This window comes from Oncorhynchus mykiss, chromosome 21 (genome assembly GCF_013265735.2).
Source record: "Oncorhynchus mykiss isolate Arlee chromosome 21, USDA_OmykA_1.1, whole genome shotgun sequence".
Classification (NCBI taxonomy): domain Eukaryota; kingdom Metazoa; phylum Chordata; class Actinopteri; order Salmoniformes; family Salmonidae; genus Oncorhynchus; species Oncorhynchus mykiss.
Genome location: NC_048585.1, coordinates 10,845,547 through 10,859,391, shown reverse-complemented (window position 1 = coordinate 10,859,391; position 13,845 = coordinate 10,845,547). Strand labels below are relative to the sequence as shown.

General features: G+C 45.6%; 1 protein-coding gene across 14 annotated transcripts in view; it reads left to right on the top strand.

Moving 5' to 3' along the window:
- LOC110499727 (putative homeodomain transcription factor 2) overlaps positions 1–13,845 on the top strand; it is a 100,799-nt gene that overhangs the window by 37,964 nt on the left and 48,990 nt on the right. For 12 of the 14 annotated variants that reach the window (XR_005038525.1, XM_036956852.1, XM_036956843.1 and 9 more), the window contains exon 2: positions 3,969–4,049. Coding sequence is in view for 13 of the 14 variants with exons in the window: in XM_036956852.1 (XP_036812747.1) it covers positions 4,005–4,049 (45 nt within the window). In the remaining variant the exon portion in view is untranslated. Of the gene's footprint in view, positions 1–344; positions 521–3,968; positions 4,050–13,845 lie in introns of all 14 variants that reach the window. The other 2 variants (XM_036956841.1, XM_036956844.1) reach the window with 1 other exon arrangement.

The window sequence follows — 13,845 nt, the reverse complement described above, 5'->3', positions numbered from 1 at the left end:
TTCTATTAGCTCTGCTGGCTCACTGTGATGCTACAGTCTCTCTTGTTCTATTAGCTCTGCTGGCTCACTGTGATGCTACAGTCTCTCTTGTTCTATTAGCTCTGCTGGTTCACTGTGATGCTACAGTCTCTCTTGTTCTATTAGCTCTGCTGGCTCACTGTGATGCTACAGTCTCTCTTGTTCTATTAGCTCTGCTGGCTCACTGTGATGCTACAGTCTCTCTTGTTCTATTAGCTCTGCTGGCTCACTGTGATGCTACAGTCTCTCTTGTTCTATTGGTGGCTGGCTCACTGTGTGGCATGATAGATATAAACAGCTCTGTTCTGTTTATTCCTCCTGAACAGGATGCCAGGTGCCGCCTGGGGACTAGGTGTCGACCTCATATGTCATCACTACAGATCACTGTGATCTGATTCTCTAGCGTCAGTCTATCTACCTCTCAAAGCTCGGTTCTTAAGCCGCAAAGACATGGAAGCTGTGTGTTTTGAAGTGGAGGATCTGCTTTTGATGTCGTTGCCAGGTGCGCGCACACACACACACACACACACACACACACACACACACACACACACACAGAGAGAAATAGAGCAGAAGGATTGGACTGGGAGGAGCATCCTAGCAACAGTGTAATCAGTCAGGAATGAGACTTCTCTTTAAGAAAAACAGACATTTCCTCTTAGCTATAAATAGTCTCTGTGAGAAATAGTATTTATATTCTAGGAACACCACTTTCCTCCTGGACCACGACAGTTCTATGGAGGGGAACCAACTGCCGTCAGACCTGGGAAATAACATTTGTTTTCTTCCTAGTAACTCTGCTGCGCTTGACTACGCTTGCCTGGTGAAATATAATAGTCCCAGAAGTGCCAACCCCTTACACCGCCCATCTAGCACACAATGCCAGGCTCAATCAAACGCTGAAGGTGGAAAAAGACTCATCACAGAATGTGTGTGTGCTGAATGAGATGGGGTGTAACACACACCCAGCTATTGTGCAGAGCCAGAAGACAAAAACAAGAAGGCCCCACCCAGAAACATCTGCTCATCAAATAAAGACTTGAAATGTCCAAGTGTACTTAAAACATCGTAGTGTACTTAAAACATTGTAGTGTACTTAAAACGTCATAGTGTACTTAAAACATCGTAGTGTACTTAAAAACGTCCAAGTGTACTTGAAACCCTAGAGCAGGGTTTCCCAAACTCAACACTGTCAGATGGAAAGAGAACTGTTCAACTCTGTCAGATGGAAAGAGAACTGTTCAACACTGTCAGATGGAAAGAGAACTGTTCAACACTGTCAGATGGAAAGAGAACTGTTCAACACTGTCAGATGGAAAGAGAACTGTTCAACACTGTCAGATGGAAAGAGAACTGTTCAACACTGTCAGATGGAAAGAGAACTGTTCAACACTGTCAGATGGAAAGAGAACTGTTCAACACTGTCAGATGGAAAGCTGTTCAACACTGTCAGATGGAAAGAGAACTGTTCAACACTGTCAGATGGAAAGAGAACTGTTCAACACTGTCATATGGAAAGAGAACTGTTCAACACTGTCATATGGAAAGAGAACTGTTCAACACTGTCATATGGAAAGATAACTGTTCAACTCTGTCAGATGGAAAGAGAACTGTTCAACACTGTCAGATGGAAAGATAACTGTTCAACACTGTCTGATGGAAAGAGCACTGTTCAACACTGTCAGATGGAAAGAGAACTGTTCAACTCTGTCAGATGGAAAGAGAACTGTTCAACACTGTCATATGGAAAGATAACTGTTCAACTCTGTCAGATGGAAAGAGAACTGTTCAACACTGTCATATGGAAAGAGAACTGTTCAACACTGTCATATGGAAAGAGAACTGTTCAACACTGTCATATGGAAAGAGAACTGTTCAACACTGTCAGATGGAAAGAGAACTGTTCAACACTGTCAGATGGAAAGAGAACTGTTCAACACTGTCATATGGAAAGAGAACTGTTCAACACTGTCAGATGGAAAGCTGTTCAACACTGTCAGATGGAAAGAGAACTGTTCAACACGGTCAGATGGAAAGAGAACTGTTCAACACTGTCAGATGGAAAGAGAACTGTTCAACACTGTCAGATGGAAAGAGAACTGTTCAACACTGTCAGATGGAAAGAGAGAACTGTTCAACACTGTCAGATGGAAAGAGAACTGTTCAACACTGTCAGATGGAAAGAGAACTGTTCAACACTGTCAGATGGAAAGAGAACTGTTCAACACTGTCAGATGGAAAGAGAACTGTTCAACACTGTCAGATGGAAAGATAACTGTTCAACACTGTCTGATGGAAAGAGCACTGTTCAACACTGTCAGATGGAAAGAGAACTGTTCAACACTGTCAGATGGAAAGAGAACTGTTCAACTCTGTCAGATGGAAAGAGAACTGTTCAACTCTGTCAGATGGAAAGAGAACTGTTCAACACTGTCAGATGGAAAGAGAACTGTTCAACACTGTCAGATGGAAAGAGAGAACTGTTCAACACTGTCAGATGGAAAGCTGTTCAACACTGTCAGATGGAAAGAGAACTGTTCAACACTGTCAGATGGAAAGAGAGAACTGTTCAACACTGTCAGATGGAAAGCTGTTCAACACTGTCAGATGGAAAGAGAACTGTTCAACACTGTCAGATGGAAAGAGAGAACTGTTCAACACTGTCAGATGGAAAGATAACTGTTCAACACTGTCTGATGGAAAGAGAACTGTTCAACACTGTCAGATGGAAAGCTGTTCAACACTGTCAGATGGAAAGAGAACTGTTCAACACTGTCAGATGGAAAGAGAGAACTGTTCAACACTGTCAGATGGAAAGAGAACTGTTCAACACTGTCAGATGGAAAGAGAACTGTTCAACACTGTCAGATGGAAAGAGAACTGTTCAACACTGTCAGATGGAAAGCTGTTCAACACTGTCAGATGGAAAGAGAACTATTCAACACTGTCAGATGGAAAGAGAGAACTGTTCAACACTGTCAGATGGAAAGAGCAAACTGTTTGAGAGAGAGACAACTCCCCTTCACATAACAGCCCATCTGTTGAGAGAGAGACTGACTCCCCTTCACATAACAGCCCATCTGTTGAGAGAGAGACTGACTCCCCTTCACATAACAGCCCATCTATTTAGAGAGAGACTGACTCCCCTTCACATAACAGCCCATCTGTTGAGAGAGAGAGACTGACTCCCCTTCACATAACAGCCCATCTGTTGAGAGAGAGACTGACTCCCCTTCACATAACAGCCCATCTGTTGAGAGAGAGACTGACTTCCCTTCACATAACAGCCCATCTGTTTAGAGAGAGAGACTGACTCCCCTTCACATAACAGCCCATCTATTTAGAGAGAGAGACTGACTCCCCTTCACATAACAGCCCATCTGTTTAGAGAGAGAGAGACTAACTCTCCTTAACATAACAGCCCATCTGTTTAGAGAGGGAGACTGACTCCCCTTCACATAACAGCCCATCTGTTTAGAGAGAGAGACTAACTCCCCTTCACATAACAGCCCATCTGTTTAGAGAGAGAGAGACTGACTCTCCTTCACATAACAGCCCATCTGTTTAGAGAGAGAGACTAACTTAACTCCCCTCAGTCTGAGCTCTGACCAGACCAGCTCCTCTGCTGACCGCTCTGTGTGTCTGGTAGTGAATATGAATAGAATGGTGGCAGCAACACAGCACCGCCAGCTTCCTAATTAGCTTCTCTACTCTACGTGTGTGTGTGTATATGTCGCGGGAGCCAAGGTACTGTCAAGAGAGACTGCCTATTCCTCTCAAAGGCTCACCCCACTATTAATGAGGTGTGGGGTGTGTGTGTGGTGTGTGTGTGATGTCACAGAGCATGACACACCTGCCTAGCAGGTAGAGGCTTTAAAAGCTATGCGGAGCAACACAGACTCCTCATTGACTGATCTCTCTCTCTCTCTCTCGTTCTCTCCGTTTTACAGCCTAAAATGCCCCAGCTGGTGACCTCTGACATGTAAATGGCGTCCAAAGTCAGAGATGCTGTGGTGTGGTACCAGAAGAAGGTAAGAATCCTCTTGTTTCTGTTGTATTTATCTTTGATTACTTGATTCCTTCCAACAGGATCCCGTGTCTATTTTACCTCAGGGGAGTGGAGAGAAAATAAACACTGTTGACGGACAGACGGACAGACGGACAGACACACAGACACACAGACACACAGACACACAGACAGACAGACAGACAGACAGACAGACAGACAGACAGACAGACAGACAGACAGTTGGTGGTTTTGATAGGGTTACCTGCTGTTAATAGACAGACAGACAGTTGGTGGTTTTGATAGGGTTACCTGCTGTTAACAGACAGACAGACAGACAGTTGGTGGTTTTGATAGGGTTACCTGCTGTTAATAGACTGACAGACAGTTGGTGGTTTTGATAGGGTTACCTGCTGTTAATAGACTGACAGACTGACAGACAGTTGGTGGTTTTGATAGGGTTACCTGCTGTTAATAGACAGACAGACAGACAGTTGGTGGTTTTGATTGGGTTACCTGCTGTTAATAGACTGACAGACAGTTGGTGGTTTTGATTGGGTTACCTGCTGTTAACAGACTGACAGACAGTTGGTGGTTTTGATAGGGTTACCTGCTGTTAATAGACTGACAGACAGTTGGTGGTTTTGATAGGGTTACCTGCTGTTAATAGACTGACAGACAGTTGGTGGTTTTGATAGGGTTACCTGCTGTTAATAGACAGACAGACAGACAGTTGGTGGTTTTGATAGGGTTACCTGCTGTTAATAGACAGACAGACAGACAGTTGGTGGTTTTGATAGGGTTACCTGCTGTTAATAGACTGACAGACAGTTGGTGGTTTTGATAGGGTTACCTGCTGTTAATAGACTGACAGACAGTTGGTGGTTTTGATAGGGTTACCTGCTGTTAACAGACAGACAGACAGACAGTTGGTGGTTTTGATAGGGTTACCTGCTGTTAATAGACTGACAGACAGTTGGTGGTTTTGATAGGGTTACCTGCTGTTAACAGACAGACAGACAGACAGTTGGTGGTTTTGATAGGGTTACCTGCTGTTAATAGACTGACAGACAGTTGGTGGTTTTGATAGGGTTACCTGCTGTTAATAGACTGACAGACAGTTGGTGGTTTTGATAGGGTTACCTGCTGTTAACAGACAGACAGACAGACAGTTGGTGGTTTTGATAGGGTTACCTGCTGTTAATAGACTGACAGACAGTTGGTGGTTTTGATAGGGTTACCTGCTGTTAACAGACAGACAGACAGACAGTTGGTGGTTTTGATAGGGTTACCTGCTGTTAATAGACTGACAGACAGTTGGTGGTTTTGATAGGGTTACCTGCTGTTAATAGACTGACAGACTGACAGACAGTTGGTGGTTTTGATAGGGTTACCTGCTGTTAATAGACAGACAGACAGACAGTTGGTGGTTTTGATAGGGTTACCTGCTGTTAATAGACAGACAGACAGACAGTTGGTGGTTTTGATTGGGTTACCTGCTGTTAATAGACTGACAGACAGTTGGTGGTTTTGATTGGGTTACCTGCTGTTAACAGACTGACAGACAGTTGGTGGTTTTGATAGGGTTACCTGCTGTTAATAGACTGACAGACAGTTGGTGGTTTTGATAGGGTTACCTGCTGTTAATAGACTGACAGACAGTTGGTGGTTTTGATAGGGTTACCTGCTGTTAATAGACTGACAGACAGTTGGTGGTTTTGATAGGGTTACCTGCTGTTAATAGACTGACAGACAGTTGGTGGTTTTGATAGGGTTACCTGCTGTTAATAGACTGACAGACAGTTGGTGGTTTTGATAGGGTTACCTGCTGTTAATAGACTGACAGACAGTTGGTGGTTTTGATAGGGTTACCTGCTGTTAATAGACAGACAGACAGACAGTTGGTGGTTTTGATAGGGTTACCTGCTGTTAATAGACAGACAGACAGACAGTTGGTGGTTTTGATAGGGTTACCTGCTGTTAATAGACTGTCAGACAGTTGGTGGTTTTGATAGGGTTACCTGCTGTTAATAGACTGACAGACAGTTGGTGGTTTTGATAGGGTTACCTGCTGTTAACAGACAGACAGACAGACAGTTGGTGGTTTTGATAGGGTTACCTGCTGTTAATAGACTGACAGACAGTTGGTGGTTTTGATAGGGTTACCTGCTGTTAATAGACTGACAGACAGTTGGTGGTTTTGATAGGGGTTACCTGCTGTTAATAGACTGACAGACAGTTGGTGGTTTTGATAGGGTTACCTGCTGTTAATAGACTGACAGACAGTTGGTGGTTTTGATAGGGTTACCTGCTGTTAATAGACAGACAGACAGTTGGTGGTTTTGATAGGGTTACCTGCTGTTAACAGACTGACAGACAGTTGGTGGTTTTGATAGGGTTACCTGCTGTTAATAGACTGACAGACAGTTGGTGGTTTTGATAGGGTTACCTGCTGTTAATAGACAGACAGACAGTTGGTGGTTTTGATAGGGTTACCTGCTGTTAATAGACTGACAGACAGTTGGTGGTTTTGATAGGGTTACCTGCTGTTAATAGACTGACAGACAGTTGGTGGTTTTGATAGGGGTTACCTGCTGTTAATAGACTGACAGACAGTTGGTGGTTTTGATAGGGTTACCTGCTGTTAATAGACTGACAGACAGTTGGTGGTTTTGATAGGGTTACCTGCTGTTAATAGACAGACAGACAGTTGGTGGTTTTGGTAGGGTTACCTGCCGTTTCAGTTTGAGTTTAGACCAGTGTCATTTTATGACTGTTTTAATACCGGAGTCATCAAGTCATTTTTTTTTAGCTGTAGGCTTTGTAACCAAGCAACACACAGTAAGCCTGTCCTTATGCTGAGGTCTGTGGCCAGCACTGATGTAACAGATCCCTGGTACTGGGCGGACAGACACACAGACACACAGATGGAGGCTATTATTAATGTTGTTGTTGTACCTCTCTGTGTCCTGCCTGCGTCCTTCACTGTGGCTGGCCCGACCGCTCAGTACCGTCTACATTACATCATAGACCACAGCCAGGGTCTCAGTAGGCTGGAAACACAACCGGTTTTATTCTGGTCAAGAAACATATTTATTAGTGTTTTAGTTGATTGATACAGTAATACTCTAATTATTTGTATGCATAACTTCTTCTATTCAGGCTAGATGATTAAGGTATGCTGTTGTCTGTTACTGGTTAGGGATGAAATGGGAAGGCCTGTATGAGTCTATTGGTCTTTTTTCAATGAAGTAAAGAGCAGTGAAAGAGCCAGGCATTATTCACCTGCTGGTGTAACGGCTCCCTAATGTTCGCCTGTCAGCCTCCCCATACAGGACCATCATGAAAACTATTCTGAGCAGGGCTGTAGAGTTGATTCAGAGGACGTAGTGTTGATTCAGAGGAGGTAGTGTTGATTCAGAGGAGGTAGTGTGTTGATTCAGAGGAGGTAGTGTGTTGATTCAGAGGAGGTAGTGTGTTGATTCAGAGGAGGTAGTGTGTTGATTCAGAGGAGGTAGTGTGTTGATTCAGAGGAGGTAGTGTGTTGATTCAGAGGAGGTAGTGTGTTGATTCAGAGGAGGTAGTGTGTTGATTCAGAGGAGGTAGTGTGTTGATTCAGAGGAGGTAGTGTGTTGATTCAGAGGAGGTAGTGTGTTGATTCAGAGGAGGTAGTGTGTTGATTCAGAGGAGGTAGTGTGTTGATTCAGAGGAGGTAGTGTGTTGATTCAGAGGAGGTAGTGTGTTGATTCAGAGGAGGTAGTGCGTTGATTCAGAGGAGGTAGTGCGTTGATTCAGAGGAGGTAGTGCGTTGATTCAGAGGAGGTAGTGCGTTGATTCAGAGGAGGTAGTGCGTTGATTCAGAGGAGGTAGTGCGTTGATTCAGAGGAGGTAGTGTTGATTCAGAGGAGGTAGTGCGTGCGTTGATTCAGAGGAGGTAGTGCGTGCGTTGATTCAGAGGAGGTAGTGCGTTGATTCAGAGGAGGTAGTGTGTTGATTCAGAGGAGGTAGTGCGTGCGTTGATTCAGAGGAGGTAGTGCGTGCGTTGATTCAGAGGAGGTAGTGCGTGCGTTGATTCAGAGGAGGTAGTGCGTGCGTTGATTCAGAGGAGGTGGTGCGTGCGTTGATTCAGAGGAGGTAGTGCGTTGATTCAGAGGAGGTAGTGCGTTGATTCAGAGGAGGTAGTGCGTTGATTCAGAGGAGGTAGTGCGTTGATTCAGAGGAGGTAGTGCGTGCGTTGATTCAGAGGAGGTAGTGTTGATTCAGAGGAGGTAGTGCGTGCGTTGATTCAGAGGAGGTAGTGCGTGCGTTGATTCAGAGGAGGTAGTGCGTGCGTTGATTCAGAGGAGGTAGTGTGTTGATTCAGAGGAGTTAGTGTGTTGATTCAGACTGACAGAACAAGACAGAGAGAGGGACAGGTAGAGAATGATAGAGAGCAGTCAGTCAGTTAGCCAGTCAGGTCCAAACAACTCCTAATGTGTTTGAATGGGAATGACTCAACCCTGCTAGCTGTTAGCAGAACATGTTATGACATGAACCTATAGCCCTCCTCTGAGACAGAGACTCAGCAGAGAGAGGGAGAGAGGGAGAGGGAGAGAGAGAGAGAAACATAGAGAAGGAAAAGAGAAATGGATAGAAAGTAAGGAGAAAGACAGAGACACGTGGAGAGAGAGGGAGAGAGAGCAATGTCTCTTTCGATCTCTACCTCTGTGTCTGTCTTTCTCCTCTTCACCTTCTCTTACCCTTCTCCGTTATTCTTTCTCTCTCTCTCTCTCTCTCTCTCTCTCCCCCCTCGTGGCTTTGTGCCCTTTACAACGAGACGTTTCACTTCCCTCACTGTGGAGAGGTTTATGGGAAGAGGACTGCTCCTAGGAGAGTGGCTCGTAGGAGCAGGAGCCCATCTCCTGTTTCTGTAGCATGACACAGCTTGATACAGGTGCACCCCCTGGACAGGCCGCTAGTCTGTTCCAATACCATCGGCCTGTATCTTAATCTTGTGTTTTCTTAGCTCCTTCATAGCTACTTTGCGCTTCACAATAAACTAGCACTCCTGGAATTGAATGTGTTTAGAACAGGCTTCTAATGGCACAAATGTCTGATTTCATTCTGAGTCGATCTCTTCCAGTCAGACACCTAGAGGGGAAACATCCTGGTCAGGTGTTGGGCTATTACGGGGTGATACGGTATATCTGGTCAGGTGTTGGGCTATTACGGGGTGATACGGTATATCTGGTCAGGTGTTGGGCTATTACGGGGGTGATACAGTATATCTGGTCAGGTGTTGGGCTATTACGGGGTGATACGGTATATCTGGTCAGGTGTTGGGCTATTACAGGGGTGATACAGTATATCTGGTCAGGTGTTGGGCTATTACGGGGGTGATACAGTATATCTGGTCAGGTGTTGGGCTATTACGGGGGTGATACAGTATATCTGGTCAGGTGTTGGGCTATTACGGGGTGATACGGTATATCTGGTCAGGTGTTGGGCTATTACGGGGTGATACGGTATATCTGGTCAGGTGTTGGGCTATTACGGGGGTGATACAGTATATCTGGTCAGGTGTTGGGCTATTACGGGGTGGTACAGTATATCTGGTCAGGTGTTGGGCTATTACCGGGGTGATACAGTTTATCTGGTCAGGTGTTGGGCTATTATGGGGGTGATACAGTATATCTGGTCAGGTGTTGGGCTATTACGGGGGTGATACAGTATATCTGGTCAGGTGTTGGGCTATTACGGGGGTTATACAGTATATCTGGTCAGGTGTTGGGCTATTACGGGGTGATACAGTATATCTGGTCAGGTGTTGGGCTATTACGGGGGTTATACAGTATATCTGGTCAGGTGTTGGGCTATTACGGGGGTGATACAGTTTATCTGGTCAGGTGTTGGGCTATAACGAGGGTGATACAGTATATCTGGTCAGGCGTTGGGCTATTACGGGGGTGATACAGTATATCTGGTCAGGTGTTGGGCTATTACGGGGGTGATACAGTATATCTGGTCAGGTGTTGGGCTATTACGGGGGTGATACAGTATATCTGGTCAGGCGTTGGGCTATTATGGGGGTGATACAGTATATCTGGTCAGGTGTTGGGCTATTACGGGGGTGATACAGTATATCTGGTCAGGTGTTGGGCTATTACGGGGGTGATACAGTATATCTGGTCAGGCGTTGGGCTATTACGGGGGTGATACAGTATATCTGGTCAGGTGTTGGGCTATTACGGGGGTGATACAGTATATCTGGTCAGGTGTTGGGCTATTACGGGGTGATACAGTTTATCTGGTCAGGTGTTGGGCTATTACGGGGGTGATACAGTATATCTGGTCAGGTGTTGGGCTATAACGGGGGTGATACAGTATATCTGGTCAGGTGTTGGGCTATTACGGGGGTGATACAGTATATCTGGTCAGGTGTTGGGCTATTACGGGGTGATCCAGTATATCTGGTCAGGTGTTGGGCTATTACGGGGTGATACAGTATATCTGGTCAGGTGTTGGGCTATTACGGGGGTGATACAGTATATCTGGTCAGGTGTTGGGCTATTACGGGGGTTATACAGTATATCTGGTCAGGTGTTGGGCTATTACGGGGGTGATACAGTATATCTGGTCAGGTGTTGGGCTATTACGGGGGTGATACAGTATATCTGGTCAGGTGTTGGGCTATTACGGGGGTGATACAGTATATCTGGTCAGGTGTTGGGCTATTACGGGGTGATACAGTATATCTGGTCAGGTGTTGGGCTATTACGGGGTGATACAGTATATCTGGTCAGGTGTTGGGCTATTACGGGGTGATACAGTATATCTGGTCAGGTGTTGGGCTATTACGGGGGTGATACAGTATATCTGGTCAGGTGTTGGGCTATTACGGGGTGATACAGTATATCTGGTCAGGTGTTGGGCTATTACGGGGGTGATACAGTATATCTGGTCAGGTGTTGGGCTATTACGGGGGTGATACAGTATATCTGGTCAGGTGTTGGGCTATTACGGGGGTGATACAGTATATCTGGTCAGGTGTTGGGCTATTACGGGGGTGATACAGTATATCTGGTCAGGTGTTGGGCTATTACGGGGTGATACAGTATATCTGGTCAGGTGTTGGGCTATTACGGGGTGATACAGTATATCTGGTCAGGTGTTGGGCTATTACGGGGTGATACAGTATATCTGGTCAGGTGTTGGGCTATTACGGGGGTGATACAGTATATCTGGTCAGGTGTTGGGCTATTACGGGGTGATACAGTATATCTGGTCAGGTGTTGGGCTATTACGGGGGTGATACAGTATATCTGGTCAGGTGTTGGGCTATTACGGGGGTGATACAGTATATCTGGTCAGGTGTTGGGCTATTACGGGGTGATACAGTATATCTGGTCAGGTGTTGGGCTATTACGGGGGTGATACAGTATATCTGGTCAGGTGTTGGGCTATAACGGGGGTGATACAGTATATCTGGTCAGGTGTTGGGCTATAACGAGGGTGATATATATGGTTAGGAGTTGGGCTATAACGAGGGTGATACAGTATATCTGGTCAGGTGTTGGGCTATTACGGGGTGATACAGTATATCTGGTCAGGTGTTGGGCTATTACAGGGGTGATACAGTATATCTGGTCAGGTGTTGGGCTATTACGGGGGTGATACAGTATATCTGGTCAGGTGTTGGGCTATTACGGGGGTGATACAGTATATCTGGTCAGGTGTTGGGCTATTACGGGGTGATACAGTATATCTGGTCAGGTGTTGGGCTATTACGGGGTGATACAGTATATCTGGTCAGGTGTTGGGCTATTACGGGGTGATACAGTATATCTGGTCAGGTGTTGGGCTATTACGGGGTGATACAGTATATCTGGTCAGGTGTTGGGCTATTACGGGGGTGATACAGTATATCTGGTCAGGTGTTGGGCTATTACGGGGGTGATACAGTATATCTGGTCAGGTGTTGGGCTATTACGGGGGTGATACAGTATATCTGGTCAGGTGTTGGGCTATAACGGGGGTGATACAGTATATCTGGTCAGGTGTTGGGCTATTACGGGGGTGATACAGTATATCTGGTCAGGCGTTGGGCTATAACGAGGTTGAGGCAGTATATCTGGTCAGGTGTTGGGCTATAACGAGGGTGATATATGGTTAGGAGTTGGGCTATAACGAGGGTGATGCAGTATATCTGGTCAGGTGTTGGGCTATAACGGGGGGTAATATCTGGTTAGGAGTTGGGCTATAACGAGGGTGATATATCTGGTTAGGAGTTGGGCTAGACCGGGGGTGATATGATATACACGGAGTATACCAAATATTAAAAACATGTTTCTAATAAACCCCCCTCCACAGGGAGGCTGGTCCATGTTGACTCCAATGCTTCCCACAGTTGTGTCAAGTTGGCTGGATGTCCTTTGGGTGGTCGACCAATATTGATATACACAGGAAACTGTTGAGCGTGAAAAACCCAGCAACGTTGTAGTTCTTGACACAAACCGGTGCGCCTGGCACCTACTACCATGCGCTGTTCCAAGGCACTTAATTGTTTAGGTCTTGTCCATTCACCCTCTGAATGGCACATATACACAATCCAAGTCTTAATTGTCTCAAGGCTTAAAACTCCCTTCTTTAACAGTCTCCTCCCCTTCATCTACATTGATTGAAGTGGATTTAACCACTGACGTCAATAAGGGATCATATCTTTCACCTGGTCAGTCTGTTCAGGAAAAAGCAGGTGTCCTTAATGTTTTTTATACTCAGTTTATTAGAAGGCTAAGGTGGGAGTGTATGTTATGTTATGTGATGGGTGCTGTCCAGACTGTTAAGGGGGAGTGTATGTTATGTGGTGGGTGCTGTCCACACTGTTAAGGTGGGAGTGTATGTTATGTTATGTGATGGGTGCTGTCCACACTGTTAAGGTGGGAGTGTATGTTATGTTATGTGATGGGTGCTGTCCACACTGTTAAGGGGGAGTGTATGTTATGTTATGTGATGGGTGCTGTCCACACTGTTAAGGTGGGAGTGTATGTTATGTTATGTGATGGGTGCTGTCCAGACTGTTAAGGGGGAGTGTATGTTATGTGGTGGGTGCTGTCCACACTGTTAAGGTGGGAGTGTATGTTATGTTATGTGGTGGGTGCTGTCCAGACTGTTAAGGTGGAGTGTATGTTATGTTATGTGATGGGTGCTGTCCAGACTGTTAAGGGGGAGTGTATGTAATGTTATGTTATGTGATGGGTGCTGTCCAGACTGTTAAGGGGGAGTGTATGTAATGTTATGTTATGTGATGGGTGCTGTCCAGACTGTTAAGGTGGAGTGTATGTTATGTTATGTGATGGGTGCTGTCCACACTGTTAAGGGGGAGTGTATGTAATGTTATGTTATGTGATGGGTGCTGTCCAGACTGTTAAGGGGGAGTGTATGTAATGTTATGTTATGTGATGGGTGCTGTCCAGACCGGAATGCTGTCTGTCATTCTGTCACTGCAGTGTGATCTCATTAACCCTCACCTGATCTGGGCTATGGATCTGTTCCAAATGGCACCCTACTCCCTACATAGTGCACAACTTTTGACCAGACCCCATAGGGAATAGGGTACCATTTAGGAGTCAACAAAGGACAGTCTGACAGGAGCCAGTCATGTCACACGTCCCAGTCCAGCCTTGCCTGCTTAGGATAGTTGGTTTTATTTAGCCCCAGTCACATGAGCTAGTGAAGTCTATAATAGACTTACATCACTGTACGAGCTGTGATGGAATAAGCTGGTGTCTATCCGTCTCTCACACAGGTGCAGAATGCTGTTGCATTGGAACTGAAATGATGTG